This window comes from Parasteatoda tepidariorum, chromosome 3 (genome assembly GCF_043381705.1).
Source record: "Parasteatoda tepidariorum isolate YZ-2023 chromosome 3, CAS_Ptep_4.0, whole genome shotgun sequence".
Lineage (NCBI taxonomy): Eukaryota > Metazoa > Arthropoda > Arachnida > Araneae > Theridiidae > Parasteatoda > Parasteatoda tepidariorum.
The window spans coordinates 25,122,312-25,149,078 of NC_092206.1; the positions used below are offsets into that span (position 1 = coordinate 25,122,312).

General features: G+C 27.9%; 1 protein-coding gene across 1 annotated transcript in view; it reads right to left on the bottom strand.

Annotated features, from left to right (window-relative positions):
* The window catches only part of LOC107446210 (zinc transporter ZIP10), an 88,479-nt gene that overhangs the window by 43,792 nt on the left and 17,920 nt on the right, over positions 1 to 26,767 (bottom strand). The window contains exon 2 of the mRNA XM_043040418.2: positions 17,674 to 17,949. Within this exon, the coding sequence (XP_042896352.1) occupies positions 17,674 to 17,949 (276 nt within the window). The remainder of the gene's footprint in view (positions 1 to 17,673; positions 17,950 to 26,767) is intronic.

Here is a 26,767-nt window from a genome sequence, read left to right on the forward strand (position 1 = left end):
TAACATCAAAATCTTTTTTGTACACTTCTTTAGGGTATAAGGGCTTTAAATAAGCATAATAATTAGTAGCAATTAGCATAAAATTCATTAATTATATTTCATTTCGAGAGCCGAAGTTAAAACTATTACAGATCATGTATGAAATCACCTATCAAAAATAACTAAATTTACTTGACCCTTTGACACATAATTTTTACTAAACATATTTTAATTACTCATTTCATTATTTTGTATTAATTTAGGCTAAAATAGATGAAAAATATTATATTTAGCATTTTAATAAATTATGGGCATGAAATACAGCAGGAAAACACCTTTATCTTTTTCTGCGTTAAAAGTAAATTCTTCCGGACAATGCTCACTTACAAACAATAATTTTTCAAATTTGCACTAATTTGTAATTATTTAGAGTTTAAGAAAACAGTTATTCATCACTGAAATTCCTTTAGTTATCAAAACCAATTATTGATAAGTTTTTAGTATGATAAAATTTAGTGAATAAAAAAAATTTTCAATCTACTCTTTTTGGATTTTATATAATAATACAAATATACTTCCAAAAATCCAACAGATTTTTTTAATAACTATTGGACAGTTTTTTTGTAAATAAAAAATACCAAAATACTGCTCAGAAAAAAATTATATAAAAAGGGTAAACCGATGTACCATTTGCTTCAATTGAATAAGCCTAAGTTCTATACTGCACCTACGCCTGTTATTGTCAGTCACATTAAGGGTCGCCTGTTATTGTCAGTCACATTAAGGGTCATTGGCTTTTCTAATAGAGTTTATATTTACAATTTTACTGCAACACAAAGCGATTCCTTGCATACACCCCAGTTGAGTATTTAAATTTAGTAGTTGTTTACATAAATCAAAATAAACCATCCAACTTCCCTCGTAATTTTAATAACAAAGAAACCATCAATGCATGCCTGAAAGCAGTTGTCATTTAGGGTTGAAACTTCCGAGAAAACAAAGGTACTTAACCTTTTGGCAGGACTTCCCTTATGAATATGAAGAAAAAAAAAGAAAGTTAAATAATTGCGGTTCTTTTTCTCTAAAAAAGAGCAAATAAAAATATTAAATTAAGTTTTGGTATGTATTTTCAAGCTGTAAGTATAACGGTTATAAAAAAGAATGTAAAAAAAAAAAGACATAAAACTTGCAATGCATTATGGCATATAAAAGTGGCTTTTTTAATCTTTTGTGTTTCGAAAGCTTACTGATTTTTTTCATCATCCCCTATAACATCACCATATTTCATCACCCTACAACAGTAGTTATTTACCGATGATACGCGTGTAATAATGAAAGTGGCACAAGGAGAAAATATATTCTGGTAAAATTATCGTACTGTGTAGCAATGACATTTCCGGTTCAAATATCATAATTCTGGTAATAAAAATTAAGATATACAATATTTAAACCATTTATTTATTAATTTTTCCCTTCATATGGTAACGGCTTACAGAAAATTCTGGTTCTCAAAATTTTAATTCTCATTACCACACATTTACTAAAAATTACAAAACAAAAAACAGTAAATTTAACAAATAAATAGATATTATGCCATGCTCTACAGTATCATGATGAAAGTTACCAAATTTAACCATTTTACCGTATTTTATCAAGCATTATAAAACTATATTTTATTGTTAAGTTTACCAAATCATTACTAAACCGCTTCGGAAAAAATTAACGACCTTTTTGGTGTTCCTACATTGCTAAAAACATGGTAAATTTTATCATATAATGGTAGTTTCGACCATACTATTTTTCTTAATGTAGAGAGGAGTTAAAATTTTTAACAACGAATTTTTCTTTAAAAAATATTTGTATTTAAAACTTTACAATGGGAACAGGCCCAAAAGTTATCGAATTCATCAATTTAGCCAACGCTCCTAGTTTAAAATCAATGTTCAAAGATAAAATTTAGGAGGTATTTTGGCAAGAACTAAGAGAAAATAATATGCTCACCAAAATTACGAGATTACATTTTTTCGTTTTTTATACTTCGAAACCAGAAGTACTGTATCATTTAACGAACAAAAACTTTTGCAACTGAAATTCAAAGAAAATATTTCTTCACGTTTTGTCTTAGTCTTTATGAAATATTTTTTATTTCTCACATTTAACTTCGAGTCTATTAAGAGAACCATCTTCCCCTCCAAAATTAACATTTTAGCTTTGATACTAGAAACTTAATATTTTTGTGTCAGCTATACTTATATAAGATATCCCATGCACCGAATTTCAAAAAGAATAATTTTATAAAAAAGTATGGGTGCACCATTTAAAAAACCTGATTACATATATTTGAAAATTATTTCATTTTTATTATTTTCTTTTAAATAATTTTTGACAACGACTAGAGTTTAAAACAAATTTTTTTTTTACATAAAACATTTAATACAAATGTTTTTAAAAGTTTGCTTTTACCTATGCAAAATAATAATAATAGCTCAAAATTTTTAAAATCTGATTAAAAATGTGACAAATTGTGACAAAAAAGCGGGCATAAATCCTGAAATAACATCAGTTATAAATATAGACTGTAATTTTAACCGAAAATTATTTTTAAAAAATTATGCAAGTGACATTTTTTAAATCGCGTTCAATTAAAAGAATGCTTTAATTAATGTATCCATAAATAGAACAAATTTTTATGAACTTTGACCCTGCTATGTATAGCTGACTTAAAAAAATTATCATTTTCAAAACTCTTAAAAACCATGCAGAAAGGAAGGGTGCTATGCTTATTACATCGCCACCATCGCGATGCTTATCTTGAATATTTCTTTTCGATATTAACCAAAATTAATTTTAACAAAAAATTATTTTTAGTCAATAATAATGTAATGGACATATTTAATCGTGTTTAATTATAAGAATGTTTTAATTAATAGCTCTATTTATTAATTTTTTATGAAAATCGGTTCCTAAGATCTGTGTGTGTATGTATAGCTGATTTAAAAATTAAGTTTTTAACATAAAAATTTTTTTAAAAAATTACTTATAAAACTTTTAAGACCTTCGCCCTTTCTACCATAAATTTATGTATGGAAAGGTATAAAACAATGCTGATCACATTGCCACCATCATGATGCTGCTTTTGAGATTGAGGATCCATAACATACAAGGCTAACAACTGACTGTTGCAGTAGCGCTTTTTATGTGTAGATATAAGACACCAATTTATTTATCAAGCTTTGAAAGAACATTAGTCTAAGTAGCACGAAAAAATTTCCAATCTTCGATCTATCGGGGAAGACAAAATATTGAAAAAAGCTGCTCGCTGATGTTAATTTTATTTTATAACCGTCGTTGAACAGCAGTCCCAATTTTTTCATTTACGACTATTAATGTTCAACTCCGAAGCTTTGTAAATTTGAACCCAATCCAAAAGACAAGGTTAATTAATGATTATACTGATGCTAATTGATGATTATACTGATGCTAATTGGTGATAATAATGATGCTAATTGATAATTATACAGAATGATTACACAGATGAAACCAATCTTCGATGGTTTAGGGAAGACTAATTATTGAGAAAAACTCATAGTTGCTGGATATTGATGTTTTTACCGAATGAATACAAAATATTCTATCGTTCTCATTAATATTTCATTATTCATCAGTTTTCAAAAATCATGATCTGTGCTAGGTAAAACTAAAGATTGATTAAGTCAAGATGAAAAAAAATTTCAGATTTTAACAGCTTAAAATGAAATAAAAACAATACAGCTGAAAATTACGTATAAGTTTCTATTAAAGATTCCAATTAATTAATTTGTTTTTGTTTCTTTAATAAATGCGAATCACTTAAATGAAAATTACTTTAATATTTAACATTCTTAAAAAGCATTAAAATCGCCACCTTTAGATTTTTATATATTCAAGAAATTGAATCTTATTTATCGAACATTCAATAAAACCAGCTTCTTGTTACAACCAATGTTTGTATGTTTTTTTTTCCTCCCAAAATAAATGAAAAACGTGTGATCGTAAATCTCGTGACAGACATGAAAAATTCAAACAAAAACTTACTATGCCCTTGACAGTAACGTGTTTACACGTGCTAAACTTATAGGTTATCTTTTCAATTAGAAACCGCGCAAAGGGGCAAAGAAAATTTAGCATAATAATAGAAAAATAATAGTGTAGTTACAGTCACAAGTAGCGCCACCCATTCCTATTTAAAAAAAACGATATGACATAATTAATTATGTCAAAAACACACAATAGTAAAAATCCATTAATTCACAAAAAAGAAATACAAACACGGGTCTTTGTTATTCTAAGCCGGTAAGTCACGACCAGGGATGTATGATTAAAAATGAATTATGATGTTATATTTTCGGAAATGACTTATTATTAATAACGAAATAAGCAATGCTATTCGCTATACAATGCATGTGTCTTAAGATAAGCAATTAGTTTGCCTTAGGTGTTATGTCATCATCATTATTTTTTATTTCATATTTTTATTTTTTTTTGAGAATTTATTTTATTAAAATCCTGGATGGCAGCTATTCTTTGAAAGGCGTATTATGAAATATGATTAAAGTCATTAAATAATGAAATTTTTGTAGAAAGAGAAATGTCATCGATTTCGTAATGAAAATGCTAAAAAAATAAAGCTTTCGAGACAGAGAAATCTCTGGCTTTTGAACAAAAATGCTTTTCAACAATGTATGCAGAGTAAGGAATGGATACTCAAATTTCACGAAATTTTCTTTGTTTTTGACAAAACCGTTTCCCAGCATTTGCTCCGAGCGAACATTCCGCCGAATTGACGAAATAACTATGTCTTTTCAAAGAAACGAATTTCGTCAATAGTAAAAAAATAGTTCGTCATTCTATATTTTCAAAAAAAAATAAATAAATACTCGTAGTGACTAAGTATCTAACTTTTCTAATAAGCACTTTATGGTGGGTACCATATAGCTGGGTCAATGTCCCCTTAAAAGGCTTCTACCCTCGCCTCTTCGATTTTAGGTTAAATTTTCATTTTGCGTTTTCTTGATATTTTTTTGGACTTGACAAACTTTTAATAATATTATTAGTCAGCATGCTATAATATTATATAATGATGATGCCAATATTATTAGACAGCACAATACGTTTCATAAAAGGTAATGAAAAATTAGGCGGTCGCTTTATTAGATTAGAAGAAATGGCGCTTGGCAGTTTTTAGAACTTCTTTGAATTTTTTCTCACAACTTTAAAGCAATAAAATGAAGCGATTTGTGATTTTGAATAAAGAATTTAAAACTACATGTTTCTTAAGTTTTTAAATTTTTCTTAAAACTAATTTAATTACAGTTTTAATTCATGAAAACCGATTTTGATTAGGCTAAAAAAATTTTAACGTTGTTTGCAAAAACTAGCAACTGTATCCTTATTAACTACCTATCAAAAACTGTTAACGATAATTTCAAAAATAATTTTTAAAAAAAATTGTTTTATGAGAGTCTATTTTATTAAAATAATCGATACCAACTAAAGTGAATTTATTACAAAAAACATGATTAATGTCATTAAATAATAAAATTTTACAGGACGAGAAAAAGTACGTAAACGTTTTAGCTAAAAATTATAGCTCGTAAACCAGAAAAATTGCATATCAAAAACCTTTAAAAAAGTGTATAATACAAGATTATTTTAATGTAATATTTCTTCATATTATCACAAAATTAACAAAATGAGTAACAAGATGTGTCTGAAAATTTTTCTCTCGCAAATACGTCTGCTTATAGTTATTATCGGCCGTTTATTTAAGATCTCAAACTTAAATAAACGTACAACTATGGTTTATACCTTTACACCCACCGATATCATCTTCTTACTACGTATTTTTAGTTCTCCTTCCAATGAGGTGAAACTGGTTCCCAGCGATGGCTTGTCGATATGAATTCCGCACCCGACTCGCATCGACCACAGTGCTGACGTAAAATATCCACCGTGGTAGACGGATCATGGGTAAGAACCCCCTTGAAGTCGGGCTAACCGTGGGAGGATTTTGTAGTTTTCCACTCCATGTAACACAAATGAAGGTTAGTTCCATCAAAAAGTCCTCCACGAAGTCAAAATTTCTCCCAGTACTTGATCCAGGAGTCCCCTTTTATTTTGAATTGGGTTCAAAATTACAAAACTGCAGAGCTGAACATTAGTAATTTAGTAATCGTAATCCCAAAATTGGGGCTGTTCAACGACGGTTCAAAAAAAATCAAGAGTTGGTAAATATAAAATTTATCTACGCATTATAAGATAAAAATCTTACAATTAACTGAGATATTTTGAGTAAAAAAATGCTTGACTAACAAAGCTTTACTGACTTTTAAATGTGGCATTAGACTATGTTAAATACAATTCATTAATGTTATTTTTTACAAGAATTCCATTTAGAAGAAATATTCGTAATGGGAAATGTGAGACATTTGAGGACCATATCCGATGACCTCGAAAATTAATATTCTGTGGAAAATGGAGAACTATAATTTTTAATCCCTAATTATTCTTATTTTATCATCCGGAACAAAATTCATTTCTTTAAACAAATTTTCTTTGAAACCTAGGTAACAAAATTAAAAGCAGATCATTTCGAAACAAAATTGTACTTAAATCTATTGTTAGCTTGTGATATAAAATCCTTAACTTAAATTCATGTGGATGGCACACTAGAATATCACCAATCGGGATTTAAATTCCATATAAATCGTAATGATAGAATGCCAGCAAACTAATAAGATTTGAACTACTTTTTCGAGTAACTTTGATGTGTGTGGAGCCCACGTTATTTAATCTTAAATTAAATTTAATTATGAGAGAGATCACGCGAAATTAAGAACCATCTACTTATTATTTTTTTTACACTTTGATTACACAATTCGAAAGAACCAAAGTCCTGTAAATTTAAATTATCTACACTACAAGAAAGTTCCACAGTGCAGGCAATATTCGTAGAATTTTGGCATGGATTAAGAAACAATGATTTGATTTATTGGTTAACCTTTTAATTCAACTTTTTGATTTATTATTCATTTTATCTCACGAATTGAACATGATATAGAAACACAAATGAATAACAAACAAAAAAAAATCAAGAAACAACAAAAAATCTTGTAAAACAAAAGGCGCATCTCATTGACTTAATTCGCAGAAGGCCAATGGCTGGCGATGGAGCTTGATTTATACAAATGTTATTAGAAACAACAACGTTATATGCAGAAAAATCCTGTGATATTTATAATTCAACTTAGAACACCTTTTTCAGAGAATTGCAACTACAAATTTAAACACAATTTTTTTTTAATTTAAAACTCTAAAGCAAATACAGATTACTGAAAAACAAATTTTAAAAAATCAAATTGTCGTTTTTTTTCTCTATGAAAATTACATTTCTTAAGAGTCTTTTTTTCTTCTTTTGAAATAAAAAAAATAAAACATGATGAAATTCCTTGGATATATTTAAAATAACATTATAAAACAATGAACTATGATGGGGAGAAGGTTCACCGTAAAATTTAAAGATTAAGTTCACTTAGATTTCGATCAATGACCTTTTTCAGTTATGTAAATTTTTTATGTATAAAAAACTAAAATTTTCTAAAAATGAGAGTAATTTGACAATGCTAAATGAGGCGTGAAACAGTCCTTACATGTTTAAAGACAACTAGGCAATTAAAAAAAAACACTTCAATTTATGTAGAAAAGCAAAAAAGCAAATTTCATGCTTCTCACAAAAACTCTTACAGAAAAAGGATAACTTTATTTATTTTAATAAAAAATAACCTTTAAAAAACCAGACAGAAATTGTTTTTCTAGGATTGTTTTATAGCAAACTTTTTTTAAATAAATTGATTTCAGCTACTAAATTTCTTCTGCATTTTTATGTTAAACGAAAGAGACAAATTATTAAATACAAACAGTTATTACAAGTATTACAAAATAATTAAACAAGATTAACAATTATTCAAGAATGATTAAAAGTGTAAAAGCCTTAAAGCAGAAAAACAACAGGAGATATAATGACACTAACAAACTTTTATTTACATTGAGGATTATCTTATAGCACTACACCGTTTGCGTATTTAAATGAAACGATTTCATTGAAATTAAAATTTATGTGAAACTCACATTGGAAAATTAAGAATCTGATTGGTGCAATTTATTCTGGTTCAAGCGGTGCTGTAAGAATAGTCAATAAATCTAAAAATTATGAATCGAGTAACATTTATATATTTTAATATGCATTTTTATAGCTCGTTTATCTTGGAAAATTATGTTAAAGATGAAAAAGACAAAACGTTTTCCCCCGAATAAAGAATTATGACGTCATGCGAAAACTATAAACTGGATTGTTCTAAAAGTACTCAGTCAAGCAAGTATACAACTTTCATTTTATTTATTTATTATTATTTGTTGCTCATTCCAATGAATCATACAAAAAATACAGCTATACATATTTTATAACTTGAAATAATTAGAAAAATATAGAGAGGTTTTTTAAAAGCTCTTCGAAATTTCTTTACTTATTTTTTAAAAATTTTAGAATGTACTTTTACTTGAAACGTTCATTGCGACTTGATTAACGCTATATTTTTGGTAACAAAGCTTCCAACACCTATTATTAGGGTTCATACCAATATGGCTACAATTGTCGCCAAATGTTCGACAAACGTCATTAAAATCATACGCTTGGGCGACAAATTTGTCGCCTTGAAATATGTTTGAAATTTACGAAATAGTTACAAAAAAAAATTTTTTTTTCATCGAATTCGAAAAATAGTTTTTTTCCCATCGAATTCTATGCAATTAAAAAAAATTATTGTATTAATTTTATTGTTCTACTAGAGGTAGGAAGTTCAAATGCGATATATTCAAATAGAATGACAGATAATGTCTGGTATAAAAAGTTTTAAATTTGAATGTTGAAATTTCAAATTTACATGTTGTGCTATGCTTCGCATTCATGTACTGACAGTAAAATTGTTCATCAATAAAATAATACTTTTTACTCCTTTAGAATTGACTCCATTTAAAATTTTACAGATTTTAGTTAATTAATTTTTAATATAATATTTTGTCAGCTTTTACTTTCTCTGTTTTCCTCACTTATTTATTTTTAATCTCTATGTTGAATCTATTTAGTAATATTATTTCAGCTTTTTTTACACTAAATTTTAATAAATACTAATCTTTAATCATTATGGTGTAATGAGCCTAATTAGTTTTAGGGTGTTATAGGTTTAATTAATAATTTATGATGACCATAACATGAATTGTGTAATTATAAAGTGATTAAATGAATTAATGATTAAATGAATTAAATGAATGACTGTAAAGTGATTAAATGAATACATTAATGGTCCTATTAGATCAATAAATTTTCATCACTGGTGTGAACCCTACCTATTAAAATCCTTCACTTAGAAAAAAAATATGGGCAAAACTGACAGAATATGGTAAAATTTACCATGTTTCTGTGTCTCTATGGCAACACCAAAAAGCTCGATTGTTTTTACCGAAGCGCTCGGGAGCTTTTCACGTGACGTTTTGACGCAATTTGTGTTAAAATTTGATAATTTTATCATGATACCTTAGCATGGCAGCGGGAAAAAAAAAACTTTATTTGGTTAAATTTACTACTCAGTTTTGTATTTTTTACTAAATGTGTTGTGATAAGAACTTTAACTTTGAATGCCAGAATTTCCGGTTACCATATAAATACAAACTTTTTCTAAACGAATAGTTAAAATATGTCATATTTTGGTTTTATCACCACATTTATGAGGGTTTTTTTACCATAAATGTCTTTACCGTAAGTTTACCCGAATTTTTTTTCTCCGTGTAAATAATAAATTTTATTATATTTCTCGCCGCTATTAAATAATAAATCAAAATTATTAATAAAGAAATGTGAATATTAAAGTAAAATTACTATAATAATTTAGTACATCAAACTTTCAACAAAACATAATCGTAGAATTCAATGACAAACTCTAAAATTAATAAGAAAAGGTTATTTTTTACTCGTCACGTAACTCAAATGGATATAACTTTATTTTTTTAAAAGCAAAACGTTGAACTAAAAATACTTTAGTTTGCAGCGTAACATTATACAAATACTTTTGAAATTCTTGAGCACAATTTCTTCATTTCAACGGAAAAAGACAAGAAATTAGGTTGAGTTTATTTGTCTTTTATGCTCGGAATGAATTGTCCAAAAATATAACTAACATAATTTAAAAACAAAAAATTTTAAATAAGTTTCAGAAAAACTCGCTTTTCTGAAAATTAATTTGAATTGATGTAAGAGTGAAAGAGAAATTTATATAATTGTTGACCTGTGAAGCTAAGAAGTTCGAAGAAAGTTAACAAAGCGGAACAATCTTTCTAAAAACGTCATTTTAGTTTTTGTTTTTAAGTAATCATTCTAGGAACTAGACCTTAAAAATGAAATAGTGAGAAGCAGTTAATCATATTTGGCTTCAAAAAAGCAAAAATAAATATAATTTCTAATCTTGACCTTAAAATTAAGGAATAATTCACGCTATAACCCATTTTTATTTTGAACGCAAATTTTTCTGTTCTTGAAATTGAATTACTAAGACAAGTGGATGATGACAATCAACACAACAAAAACAAAACAAAATATACTAGACAAAATTAGATCATACTACTGCATATATATGCCTTGAAGTATTATTTACAGTGTTCAAAATATCTAAATTTATTATTATTTAAGGTTGAATGTAATCAATATCGTTTTTAGACAGCAATGCTTGGAAATTTAAAATTGTTTAAGCTAGACAGAGTATATTTTCTGAAATAATTTTAATTGTAATCAAGTACCCATTTTTTCCTTTAACCTATTTTAGCTGTTTTAGAAATAATTATATATTTTAAGCTATTTTAGAATTTATATTTTTTGGCAGTATGCGAGAAGTTCGAAGTTTTCGTTGACATTTTGAATTTACCCAAATTAAACAAAGCGGGGCAAACAGAATTTTTCATTGATCTATTTTAGTAGATTTCATAGCATTCAATGTAAGGATACAAAATTTTAAAGAAATAAAACCAGTGTAAAATGCGTAAATGTCTGTTAACGCTTATTAAAACTAAACTCTATACACATAGAAATAAAACTACACGTTTTTCGGAAAGAACGCATCTCCTCTCATCAGACAGTTTCTAGATGCCTGATGAAGAAAGGCTCGATTTTCCGAAATATGCATCTTTATGTCTCGACTATTGTGTTTTAACAAGCTTGAGTATATATTCATACAAATCACGACTTGCACATTAATAGGTTCAAAAGTTAATTCAAGAGAAAAGAAAATTATTAAATTAACAAATAATAAAATTCTAGTACTACTTAAAATCGAATAACACTGCAATTTTAGTATTGCTTGTCAAATAAAAAAAATTATAACTTTAGAAGATTAGTTACCAAAGATAAAACTTTAAACAAAATGTCTAACTATCATTAAAACAACCTTGTTATGCAATGCGTGCCTAATTAAAGAATTTTTCTGAATCACTAAACTAATGAATTTCTAAAGTTAAAATAGAAAAATTGTTCTAAAAGTGCGAAGTAAAAGCCATTATTTGATTAATATCTCAATTACGTGTTTAAACTGTTGAAGCAAAACGGTAGCAAATAGAGTGAGCTGTTTCCACCGGCTACAAATAATTGAATTACAATGTCGACTTCCGTATCAATATCCCTTATAATCCTGACATAAGCTGAAAAACGCTCCATTGCTGATGCAAAAAATGTGTCAAATGACACTCAAATTGTAACATCAAATAAAGGCTCTTTTACAGTAATTGATAACATACGTCAATATTATTCCATTTTATTTATGAGGATCTGTTGTGGGAAAAATCTTACGCTTTGGTGGATATAGATAAAATACAAATTATGATCCTTCAGAAAAGAAATTTAACTTCAATTTTAAAATATGGCGAATTATATAAACCTTTTTTTTATTTACTATGTAGCTAATTTATTTATTTATAATTATAATTTTATTTATTTATTAAGTAACTTGAGTAATTTTTGGATATTTTTTGTTTAGTTTCATTGATTAAAACCAAATTTTAAATTTGAAGGTTGCATTTAAAGCTTTTTCAAAGCATTATATTTCCTGTATTCACGTATTTTAATTACTAATGAAATAAAGAAATATTTACATTTCAATTTATCTCTGTAATATGCGTTAGAAGTATGAATGTTTTTTTTTTATTTTATTTATTTATTTATGTATTTTCATTTACGTATTTTTTACAATTTTTTTCGACATAAACTATTAACTCAATTAAAAAGAACATAATATTAAATAAAGCACATTATTTACTCGTCCGTGTTTCATTTTCTCAACGGTAGGGGTAGGTATTAAAAGAGGTTGTTTCAATTTCCGGTAGAAGAAGTATTGATTTCTATTTTTTGCTTTTTTTTTAACATCATTTTTTTACTTATTTTTTAACGCAATTTATTTGTTGTCGATGGCGAAAGATTCGTTTACAAGTGGCGGCAGTTGTTCTGTTTCCGGGTACATTATACGCTGAAGTAATGTTTTGTTATCTGAAATTAAGATGTTTAAATTCCCAACAGACCCATCACGCTGAATTCTAAGGCTGGATGAAAAAATGAGTTCTGCTATGTCGTCAGAGACATCAAGACTTCTAGTAAGGGTTCGTTTATTTATTTAGGACAGATGATGAATATAATAATTTTGGATCTTAAAAGAAAGAATATCGGTATAAAAGTGCTTTATTTATTTGAACTTAATAAAATTTGGGTGGAATTAGAATTCTGTGAAGTGTTACGCTAATGCTATTTAATAAAATGTCAATATTTTCTTTGGGTGACCCAATTCTTTTACAGGGGTCTGTCTAGGTTTTTCTGAGAGGTGAATTATTTGTAAAAAATCATAATTCATTTTATTTTTATTATTATTTCATTTTATTACTATATTATTTTCAAAATAATGAACTTTGTTAAGTTGCCAATGAATGTACAAAAACATAATTTTGAAACAAAAACAGCAACACGAGATAGATTTTACTTTATTTATTAAAAAAAAACGTGTTTGTTTCCTTTATGTCTCAAAAGCTCAAATATTAAAAATAGAAAAAAACAAAACATAATTGTTGCCTTTAAGCAATTGAAATTTAGAAGGTAATTGTTGCACCCTTTTTTAACCCATTGACACAGATTAGACACCAGTGTCTCTTTTATTTTCTTTTTTCTGACACTTTAATTACATTCAAAAATATATTTTGGTTCTTTTTAATTACAAAAAACAATCTAATAGTTATTTAAAAAATCTGTTAGAAATCGGAATTATATATGAACTAAAAAAAATAATAAAAAAAAAATTCATTTATATTCAAAATGTTATCAATAATTGATTTTTTAAATTAAAAAGAAACTTCAATAGTTTCTCTTAAATAAGAGAAAAATTCAAAAATTATTGTTTGGCAGTGAGTCATGTTTGTAAGATTTTACCTTAAACGCAGAAAAATACACCGGTGTTTCATGACCATGAATTATTAAAGTGCTAAATATAATATTTTTACTTATTTTGTCCTAAATTAATACAAAACACCGAAAAAAGTACGAAAAATATGATTAATAAAAGATTCTGCGTCAAAATAATAAATATTTAGATAAGATTGTTTGGATTCGGATAAGCCTCATTGATGGCATTCACAACTTTTAATTTTTCAAAAATATTGAAATTTGACTTTTTTTTGTATTTATATTTAAAATAGAGTATGGTATAGCATTTGAAAAACACTTGTTAGCAAAAATCGTTAATGCTGTATTTCATGACCATGAATTATTAAAGTCCTAAACATAATATTTTTACTTATTTTGTCCTAAATTAATACAAAACAATGAAAAAAGTACGAAAAATATGATTAATAAAATATTCTGCGTCAAAATAATAAATATTTAGATAAGATTGTTTGGATTCGGATATGCCTCATTGGTGGCATTCACAACTTTTAATTTTTTATAAATATTGAAATTTGACTTTTTTTTTTATTTATATTTAAAATAGAGTATGGTATAGTATTTGAAAAACGCTTGTTAGCAAAAATCGTAAACATTCATGGTTGATTTGCTTAGATTAATTGACATTTTTTACCCAAGGACACAAAACATGTAAGAATGATCAATCATTAAAGAATTTAAAATTTTCTGATAAAGCATTCATTTTAAAATTAGCCACCAAGAATAATTCACGAATTACATTCCAGCCTTGAACATTGAAAAGATCCCTATTTTCGTTTTCCATGTTGTGATTTTAAGTGGAACTAATTTTCAGCTATTTGAGGGCGGACATTATAATAGCAGCAATAAATTACATCACTTAAAATTTTTTTCAAAAAGAGCCAACTTGATAAATTATCCGTAATTTAAAAGATTTGAAATTAAGGAGCGCTTTATGTAAATGAAGATATTTAATTTGTTATGATGGTTTTCCCACCTGGATTTCAATTTAACATAAACCACAACAAACCTTGAACTTGCCAGAAATTATTTAGGTTATTCAATTGGAACTGCGCAATTTACCTATCACATAAATCAGACAAGTTGAGGCATTATGGAAATTTTATTACTTTGCCTACAAATTAAATAACTGATGAACAATATACTTTAGACAGGAACTTCACAGCCAGAAATTATAAGATTACTACAATCAAGCAGACTTTACATGGAGAAAAAAGAATTCTAGTAAAATTAGCATACTGTATGTAATAATATTTCAGGTAAAAAATATTTAAATAAATAACAAAAAACATAATTCTGTTTGATAATAGGGATGTAATGAATATCTGGCCACTATTTACTTGGGTCAAACATTCGTTCGAATGTTGGGCACATATTCGGCTGAATGTCCGGCAAAGTATTATTTGGAAAGGTATTTTTTTAAAGTTTTTTTAGGTTGGGGGGATTTGAATAGAATTTATAAAGAATAATATAAAATCGTATTTTTTACTACACATTATCAGAAATTGTTTCTACATATATTTAAGCTCTAAAACTTGTTAATTTATGTTTTGAAAGACAAACGGGAAAGAGAAATTTGAAGAATTGAAACTAGATTACTTTATACTGAGCCATGAGTTTTGTAAAGCTGATTTTTTAAAATTATATTCAAGAAGTCAAACACTTTATGTTTTGAAAATTGAGAACTTTTTTTTCTCATTTGTTTCATTTTTGCCTGTTTTCCGTTATTATAATTTTTTTTTTCCAGTGCGGTATGACAGACAATCAGTAACATAGAAAACTGTGATTCGAAAGGTTTAAATTATATTTCAGAACTGAGGGAGAAAAAAAATTTCGATTTCGCTTTTACGATTTTTATTAACTTTTCTTTTTATCAGCTTTTTTAGTATGACAGCATTTTTTAAAGAGGATTTCTTCAAATGAACGTTATTCGTTTATGGTCACTTTTTCCTAAAATTTCGGCTATGTTAAATTAAATTTTAGCGTTAAATATTTTGTTGAAAAATTAAGAACGATTATTTTTTTTTGTTTCCATTTAGCTATTTCTATCTATCTTAGATTATTAAAAACTTTTTTTTTTTTAAATAAAGAATCTTTGAAAATTTTAGAGCGATTCATTTCAAAAATAAAAAATGAAGGATTCGTTTCTAATATTTTTTTTTGGGGGGGGAGGCAATTCTAACATTACGTAAGCACCTAACTGGGGGTAGGGTGTTTGTAGAGTGCTTACTTTTGCTGACAAAGGAAAGGGGAGGTGGTGTGAGCAATGTTGACGTAAGACACTAAAATGCCCTTATTTTAAAAATGTTGTCAAAAAAACAAAATTACTAAAACTTACACATAAAAATTTTTAACTGTGGAATAAAATTTAAAATCAGGTAAAGAAAAAAACTGGAAAAAATTTCTTCAAAGAGTTTCATTCATTTTTTTAAATACAAAAGATTCGAATAAATTATTCTATTCAAAGTTTTATAACATGAATTAAAACTTAAATTTTGTTTATCGCAAAGTTGCATCTTTTTATTTCAATTTAATCCCGAAACGAGATAATAACAGTAAAAATCAAAGTTAAGCCAAACACAAAGAAGGTGACACTTTCTTACATCAATGAAAGAATTCGTGCTTGACTTATTCTAGTTGACAACACGGAAGGAGGATCCCAAAATTGCCACACACAAAAAAAAATGCTTACACAATATTTTGAGTGCCCCTTTAAGGATCAGTTTCTGTGATAATATAATTTATGAAAGGCCCGTTACGAGACCCAAACCTCTCCTAAAATGACCCCTACTCTAATCGAAGGGTTTTCCCCGAGAGCACCCCAATAAGATAACATTAAATTCTTAAAATATCTTCCCCATTAATTAAATAAGAAAATTCTGACTATTTCCACATCCAAAATGAAGGAAGCAAAAGGATCGGAAGTGTTCGTGTTCCACTCATAAAAACTGGTTTCATGGATGGATGATCTGAACGATAACGGATGAGTTGGATATAGGTTAAGGAGGAAGTTAACTTTCTCCAGAAAAGACCAAAAGATGCACTAAATATAGGTAACATGGCATTCGGTGAGATTACAAAGCAATTATTATTGTCATTTTGTTTGCAAGTTCTTGCTCTCGTGCTATAAAAAATATATATTTACTAGCCGATCTAAAAATAATAGTTTCCGTCTATTAGGAAATATGGCCGCAAATGAAAAATAAGGTGGGTTTTATTTAATCATCAATCCAAACCTGTATTTTAGACGGAGAAAAAAAAAATCTGGTAAAATTACTGTTTTTACCGTATAGTATAATAATTACATTTTTGATTTAAAAAAAAAAAAAAAATATTTTTATAAAATCAAAATGTGCGGTATTTAAACCATTCATTTTGGAAATTTTTCCGTTCGCATGATAAAGGTTAACCAGAAATTCTGATCTCCAAAATTTTAGTATCATGATAAAAATTACCAAATATTACCCCATTTACCAAATTTTATCACAATTATAAATCCATATTTTAGTGTTAATTTTACGACAATCATTATTAAAGCGCTTCAATAAAAATAAACGATCTCTTTGGTGTTTCCATAGAGCCAAAAACACGTTAAATTTTACCATTTTCAGGTAGTTTTGACCCTCTCTTTTTCATCAGTGAAAATGAAAACTATTAGTAAGTAATTATCCTAATTTAAAATTTAGTTTGATGCAATTTTTAAACTTCCTTTAAAAAAAAATGAAAAAAGAAAGAAAAAATTCATCAGTTTGATAAATATAGACCAAGTGACTTTCTTAGTGTTCTTCCACTGTCTCTTTTACTTACATCTTTTCCGGAAAAATTCCGGGAGCGTTAAATTTTACCATTTTCTAGTAGTTTTGACCCTATCTTTCTTCTCAGTGAAAATGGAAACTATTAGTAAGCAATTATCTTATTTAAAAATTTAGCTTTATACAATTTTTACATTCTTAAAAATCATTTGGAAAAAAAATGAAAAAAGGAAGAAAGAAATCATCAATTTGATAAATATAGAACAAGTGACTTTCTTAGCGTTCTTCCACTGTTCCTTTTACAACTTTTCCGGAAAAAATTCCAGGAGTGTTAAAGTACTATTAGAGTAAAATAAATGCTTTTTCATGCAATAAATAACTCACTTGTTTGCCCTGTTCCTCTTTTAGGTACATCTTGAAAATTCTCAGAATTTTCACTAATGATTCTCTGGGTGAACTGTACCTGTCTACGACTTCGAGTACTTCTTCCTGGCAGTCTCGGTAATTAGCACATCCAGGAGAAAGAGAGACGCACATTGATTCGAAGTACAAAATTTGGTGCGTGAAAAATATTGCAAGATCTTCAGCATTTTGTTTCGAAATGGATTTTGATAAAGGATCAAGTTTCAACACACGAATTACGTCATCTGGATTCAGGCACTGAAAAAAAATAAGAAAAATTAGTGAACTAGTTAATTTCACATTTTAAAATTATTCAAATTGTATTTATTAAAAAAAAGACGAAAAAAAAACACTAATTTAAAGATAAAGAAATAAAATGGGAAATCGGTGAATCAGTAAATCGGCATTGGTTTGGTTTAAAGGTTTTAAAGTTTTATCTTTTGTTCCTTTTAAAGTTTTATTGAAAAGTAAATTTATTTTATAACCGTCGTTGAACAGCCAACCCAATTTTTGGGTTTACGACTACTAATGCTCAACTCCTTAATCTTGTAATTTTGAACTCAGTCCAGAAGACAAGGAAACTCCTGGATCAAGTATTGGGAAAATTAGCCTTCGTGGAGGACTTTTTGATGGAACTAACCCGCATTTGTGTTACATGGAAAGGAAGAACACGAGGACCTCCCACGGTTAGCCTGACGGCAAAGGGACTCTAACCCATGATTCATTTCACGTCAGTACTGCGGTCGGTGCAAGACGGATGCGGAATTCGCATCGACCAGCCATCGCCGGGATCGAACCCGGTTCACCTCATTGGAAGGCGAACGCTCTATTCCATGAGTCATCGTGGCTCATTGTAAAGTAATTGGCAAATGACCACAGTGGTCCAAGAACCATTGCTCAAAATTTTTTCGACATTCGCTCATAATTTTTTTCCAAAATATTTCATTTTAATGACATTTACCATTACAGAGAATGCTGATAGAGATTATTTGCTATCCAAAAATATGTATTTTTATCAGCAAATAAAATTTAAAATTAAAAAAAGATACTGAATTATCGACTTTGGTAGAATTGTTTGTAAGAAGCATAATTTCATTTGTTTCCCCTTTAAGATTTTATTTTACTTCTAAGGTTTCATTATGAACTTATTGTCATAATTGTGTCACGAACTCAAAGTATTGGTTGCGCGAACCTTACGTGGTACACGAACCATAGTTAAAGAACCTTTGCTCAAAATTCTTTCAACTTTCGCTCACAATTTATGTACTATGTTTCATTTTAATGACATTTATCATTACAGAAAATACTGGCAGATAATAAAAAAAATAATATATTTTTTAAGATTTTATTTTTCTAATAAAATAAAACAAGTTAAAATAAATATCGAGCTATATATTATTTCACGCCAAGAGCATTCGAAACTAAGAAGCAAATTAAATTTCAACCCCTTTCTTATTTAAAAAAAGAATAATGGGTATATTAACGTGGAGTTTTCCTACGCTTTATTCATAGGAAATAACATCTTAAACAATACTTTAATTTTTGAAAATAAAAAAAACTACAATTATCTATAATCGAAACCTTTAAGTACTGATAACGCTATAGTTCCATAAACCAGGAAGTTCACAAGGTCACAATACTATAAACATTATCTCAGCCGCGCCCACAATATCCGAATTGTCCTCTAATCAATTACATTGTTGAACAAGTCTATAAAAAGATATAGGAAGTAGGGAACGATGTACGGGGGAGTCGCAATACAGTGATGTAGGATGTAAAATAAAAATAAGTTCGATAAAAACATGATCAATTTTTAACAATTGATTTTTAAATACAATCTTAGCTAAGAAAAAAGGACGGCACTTAAAAAGGTGAGCTCGCGGTATTTTTAGTTCCTCTGACACGAGGGCTTTGAACTGCCCCATTAGAAAGGTATAGGCGCGTACCTTTCGTGTTAACTAGTTTTTGTTGCAAATGGGAATCCCTTTTCAAATCGATATTCGTTGGCTGGCCTGATCGATTTATATTTCTATTAACTGTTTTGGCGCATTTGACTGCTGGGATATTGATCAACTCCGATGAAAAGGTATAATATCTAGATTAAAACTAAAACAGGCTTATACAGATATCACACCAATGTTAATAATAGCTTGTATTGTTTTATGTTTTGAAAATTTGCTTTCATCGCACAGTCGAAGACTGTTATTACGAACCTTTATACAATGAGATCCCATGATTTAAGAGAATATTCTTAATAAATGGTTCGTATTTCAAAAAATAAATAAATAAATAAAACTTAGATAAAACTATCTTTTGGTACAGAGACCACAAATCTAAGTTAATGATAAACTTTACATACTCTTTTGAAAATTTATTTTGATAGTGTTCAAGAAAAAAAATGTATTTGTTCCAGCACGGAGCAAAAAACCCTGGTAAAATTACTGTACTATATGGTAATAACATTTCGGAGTAAAAAAAATCATAACGTTAGTAATAATACCAAGATATATGGTATTTAAACCATTCAGTTCGTGGTTTAGTATAAATAATACTTATTTATTTCTGGCCGGAGAAAAAAAATTCTAGTAAAATGATTTTTATGCCATGATCTCAAGTATCATAAACAAATTACCATCTTCTACAACATTTACCAAATATTGCCACGCATTATAAAACTATATTTTACTGCTATTTTTACTAAAATCATTATCAAAGCACTTTTTAAAAAATTAACAAGCTTTGCTATATTCCCATTGAGCCAGAAACACAGTAAATTTTACCGTATTATTTTTCTCAGTTTGAAAATCTGGTATCTTCGAAAGCGTTTAAAAGTTCATTATTTCAGAATATTCCAACAATATGTGCACAAAATCAATGAAGACTTAAAATGTAGGTAATCATTGTTTAGGTACGTGCATTTTCTTTAGCATTTCTCATTTGGTATTCGTGAATAGATTTATGCAAAATAGTATCTAGCTCTTGTTACTTTGATTACTCATGTGTTTGCTCACATTTTGGATTGTAAACGTTTCTGAATGACAAGTCCGATCTGCTCATTATTTTATGTTTGCACGCATATGATTATTACGCAAAAAAAATTTTTTATTCAATATTTAGCGATAAAGAAGACGTTGACAAAGCTTTCATAAATAGGTTTCGTATCCAAAAAAGTATTGTGATGCGAACAATTTCCGAATTAAATTAAATGATAAACTAAGTACCTTTCTTGTTGATTAAAAAAAATGGTGGATAGACTTAATTTAAACATTTTCTTGCGCAAATTTTTTTACATTAGTTTTTTTCTTCTCATTTTTCTTTTATTTTTTTTTTAATCATTTCATCTAAATCATCATGATAATTTCAGCCGATTTGGGTTTAACATTCATCCCGATTTTACGAAGGAAATAAACTCCTATGTATCTGATGCTTAACCATTGTCATTTATTACCTTCGATTTAAGAAGTTAAGAAAAACTAGGGGGAAAAAACGTTAGTTTTTTAAATGAAAATCAAACATCTAAATAAAAACAATTAATTTACAAAATATCTAAATTAAATTACTAAAAACTTAAAATTAAAATATTTAACATGAAATATTAACAAGACTAATATTATTTTGTTACGATGACACGATAAAAAAAATAACACGATAAAAAAATATAATACACTGTAAAAAAATTTGAAAAAGGAGCNTTACTCATAATTTGTGAATATAAAATAAACATTAAGTCACTTTCTTTCAACCAGGGTCCGCTTTTGCGAATTTGGGCAAATAGGGTCCGTTATTGCAAAAAAAACTTTTTCAAGGAGTTATTAAATAGTAAAGACATACAAGATTATGCTCAACACTGTAAATATATAATTAAAAAAATTTAATTTTAAAAAATAAACAGCTATTGCAGCTACTAAATTAGCGATGCAACATATAAATATTTGGTATTTAGCCTATACTGCTTAACGCAGAATATTCATTTCGGACGAATAAAGGAAGAAGCGTCTGCGAAGACAAAGTTCGTTTACATCTCTCTTTCTCCCCCCCCCCTCCTGGGAAGGGTTTATTGATTAACAAAACAATAATGAAGATTAACAAATTTTTGAAGGGTCCGATTAAAGGATAAATTAATTTGTGAAGGGTCCATTTTTAAGTTAAAATATTTTGTAAAGGGCCCGTTTTTATGAAAAGGTATTTTGTGAAGGGTCCGTTAATGAATCCAAATTTCTTCTAAATAGACCCCTGATTATGTATCTGAATTCAACAACAACATTTAAAAAAAATATTTCACCTCTGATATACTGTTAACTAGACACAACTAAGAACCTGCATGATGAAATCTACAGAAATAAACACTTTCATCTTAAGTGAAATTAACAATGCCTTTACTTAGACAAGTATATGTTCTTTTAATCAGCTTAACCCAGTGACTTAAACTTAACGTTTTATGGTAAAATGGAAGGTTTTATTGAGCAGCAGAAGATTTATTAAAACCAATTACACATCCTCATGGTCATCAAAGTATTCAAAATGTTCGTCAGACCATTTCGCCATTTTGAAAAACAGCCCGTACCGGTTCGTTCATCACTTTGCCGTACTTTTTACGTTCTTTTTATTGCCAAATTCGATTTCTATGCTTTATATGATGATTTTGTGTAATTTAACGGATCGCAAGATCTAAAGGAGAAATTGAAAAAGACAAAACATACACATTAACTACGCCATCAAAAATTACCGAAGCGATTTCGAAATCTTCTTATAATTTAATCGAGAATTTTTATTGTTATTTTTTTTTATTTAAATATGTGGAGATAAAAGCAATAAAAATATTCTAACTGAACGATAAAAAAAAGTAGGATACCCAAGTAGGATTAGAAATGTTAAAGAAAAACAATTGTTTATGAAATACAAAGGTTTCGATCGAGGTTTTATAAACAAAGAAATTTTTCACCTGATTACAAAAATACTTCAAAGAAATATGTGGCGAATCGAGATAGCTTTCCTATACACAGGTCTAAACTTTGTTGAAATATTTTCTCTGAAAACCTATTGTTCAAGTAAAAGTATTTCCACATTGCACTGATAAATCATTTTTGTAGCAAGAACTAAAGGCATATCAATATAAAGAACGGTTTTTCTCTGATAAACATTAAAAAATTTAAATTGCTAATTTTAGTTTAGCCTACTTCGAAATGTTTTTCGAAGACTTTATGAAACTACGATTTTTTTTTTCATTACATTGGTCTTTTTTTATTGTTTAATTTAACTTTGATCCTTGAAAGTTTATTATTCAAATTGAATCGATGGACAAAAATATATTCATAATTTAACTCATATAGCTTTTCACAAACAAGAGCTTTCAAAAACAAAATAATATGAACAGTGCTTTTCTGACTAAAGGAACAGGCTTTCTTTTAGCTGCAAATGTTATGAAAAATTTTAGATAGCTGAGCTATTAATATATTTTGAAAGATCAGGATACTGTTCAAAATTTTCAGGAATAGCGTAATTGTTGGGGGTTGGACCACCGCAGATTAGAGCCTGGGTTTCTAGTCTCTTATTTTAATGCTATTAAATATATTTTCTTAGAATATATGTTGAACCAATAGTACTACAAATCAGACGAAAGAATCACATGACACACGTCTCACGAGATCTTAATTTCTTTATTTTATAAGATCGCACTCGAGTAGATGTCAATCAAAAGTAGTAAAAAAAGAGATTACTTATTGCCAAATTTTAAATTTATAGTGAAATTATTAAAAATAAAAAACTTTATAAAAATCGATAAAAAACGTTCCCTATTTGAATGGTTTAAGTTCTGGCAATGAGTAAAATTACTGTTTATTTATTTCTTCGTATAAAATCACACTATCTGTTTTCCTTTGGTCAATTTTTTTTTTTTTTTTTTTTTTTTTTTTTTTTTTTTTTTTTTTTTTTTTTTTTTTTTTTGAAGTACAGATGATTTTTTTTCACAACTAGGTAATCATCTATGTCATTACGATTAACACATTAACAAAATGTTCTTGAATAAAATTACAGTAACTGTATATTTTAAAACTAAATGTTGTTTTTGTGGAAATTATTGACGTTTAAAAAAATAATGAATGATAAGCGATTACGGAGGTTAATAAGAGGAGCAAGCCTCCTAGTTGTTTCTTTTTTAAATCATGAATGGTGACAAATATTCCATTTATCTTCCAGCAAAAACAGAAACAAAACAGATAACCCTCTTAATAAAATAAAAACTAAGCCTAAAAATTGAAGGAACTAACCCCTGTTCGCATACCCAAACAAATTTTGTATCGAGTAAATATGAGTAAATTTAAAAATTTCAATAATTTTTCAATAGAAATATAAAGTTAAAAATATTTATTTTATTAATGAGATAAATTCAAAAAAAATTAAAAATTGCTGATATTAAACATAGAAAGAAACGTTAAAATTGTCCACCATTCATATTATTCAATAAAAATTTTGCATTGGGTAAAAATTTTATCATTTCCAAATGCTTTTACTGTGATCTTTCAGAACATACTGACAGTTTTGCTATGTTAAATTGTCCATAATACTTCCAACTGAAAGAGAGATTTAGTGATATCATAGATTTAGTATTGCATTAATCACATGATTTTGTAAATTCCCTAGAAAGTAAAAATAGATTAAGCAATAAAGAAAAAGTGACAGATAGATTTATGCGATAAAAAATTTTCGGCTTAATAATTATGATTATTATACATTAGAATAATTACTTAGGGCACTTATTTCTATTAATATACTTATTCATATTAATATACTTATTCATATTACTATACTTATTCATATTATACTTATTCTTGATAATATACTTATTCATATTAATACACTAATTTCTATTATATATTAATTTCTGTATAGTTACTATACTCAAAATTATTTTCTATTAATATATTCTTCTTAACTTTGAAACTTTAACGAGACTTTTCAGAAATCAAGTCTGTCAGCAAGTCTTTCAGTCAATGCAATGTTTAAGTCATGCAATGTTTTGAGATCATATATTTAAGGTTGATTTATAAATCAAGGCTAAGTAGATATTTTTCTGGAGAAAAAAAAAAATAAAAAATACCAATAAAGTAATAATTTGATTTTTTCTAAGTAAACATGTCAAACATTCTTGCAAAACAAAATATATGATCTTTTACTTTCAATTAATGTTTTTATGACATCGAAATAATTGGATAAAAGCTTTAAGTTTGAACTAGACAGCCACTACAATGTTACATATAAAACATTAAAAAAGAAACATAAAATACATTGAATATGTACCTATTTAGTAAAAACGAGCAAAAAAAAAATTATGTAAAAATAAGTAATAAATTTAATTAGTACTTATACAAAGAACTGAAGAACAGTTTCTCTGAACTTGTAATGTACCAGACGAAACAAATATTATTCAACAATTGCTCGAAATAACAAGAAGGTATTTCAGTCAATCAGTTAATGGGTTTTATTGTTAAGATACAATATCACGCGAAAATTTTCAAAACAAGATTATTATTTAAAAGGGCTCAAAATAAGTGCAAGAAAATACTTTTAAAAACAAATACTAAATAATACCATTATTTTTTTCATTGTTTTAATTATTTATGGAGAATATTCTACTCACACTGAAGAAAGTCATGCGAATTAATTAGGAAAGAGAAAGCTCCTAATTAATTTTCATGGCTAAACTATTTTCCAGTGACTAAGCTAATAATCATTAAAAAAAGGCAGTAGCAAGAAAAGTAATTATAAGTATTTGAGTTATTGTACTGATAAAACGAATCACGGGAGACAGACATAATAATAGTTGCAAACATCGAAAATATTATCGTAGATTTGAAGGCCATAACTTCATTGTTCAAGTTGTGGGACATTTTCCTCTTATTTGATGCAAAGGAGGCTGCTTTGTTTTTTTAAAAAAAATCTTAATAAAACAATAATGTATTAATCATTTAAAAAAATTGCAATCTAATAAAAAAAAAGAATTTCATAAATCATTTAATGACCATGATAAATGTATGAGCATGACTTACACAGTCAGCATCATACATTTATTTAGTAAACGAAGATGAGTGTGATGTCACCACGTTTATAAATGGAGTGACATGTAAGTAAAAATATCATCATTACAAATCCACTCAAACACACGTTCAAAGAACAGTTCACTGTAGCAATCGGGTGATGGTGAATAAAAGATGAGTTAAATGAGCGAACAACTACAACATCAGGTGTTGCTCTGTTTGGACATTGATTTGGTTAAACTTAGCTGAAATGTCTTGGAGAGGAAACTTTCATGAGTGGCTCAGGAGAAAAATTTAAAGTTCGACCTTGTAACGGAGTACAATTAAACAGCCAGTTTAAATTGCATATAAGCCTGGTCTTGTACTTGAGAGCAACCAGTTGGTCAATTTAGAAGCCTGGTAATCGTAATATTAAACAAGCTCTATCGCTTTTTGAATCAGTCTGAATATTGCTAAAAACATAGAACATGAATCAATGAAAGTGATTTGCTCAGTTTACTTCTATCTGGGATTGTAACTACAATGATATGTAGTCTGTACTATCTTACCACAGTTATAAGGAGAACCGATAAGCAGCCAATAACTAACAATGTTAATAGCCAATAACATAGTAAGCAGCCAATGACTATAAATGTAAAAAATATGAAATTATGTAGGCAACTGTTGACCCTTGAAAACAAATATAAATAGGGGAATACTTGAAAACAATAATATACACATACATATACACCGAAGAGCCATTACATTATGACCACCCTCCATCTATAACAATGGGCTCGCCCAGGTTTTCATGGTTTCTCGCCCAGAAACAATGTTTTCATGGGGCACATTAGGACCCATAATCCTTATAGAACAATTCCTGACGTCTGTAAGTTACTTGAACATAGTGCAGACCAGGTTCACCCATTCATGGCAACAGTTTTTCTTGCGAATCGTTAATGGTGTTTACCAACAGGATAATGCGCCATGTCATAAGGGTCGAATCGTCATGGATTGGTTCGAGGAACATTCTAGTGACTTTCAAGTCATGTCTTGGCCCCCAA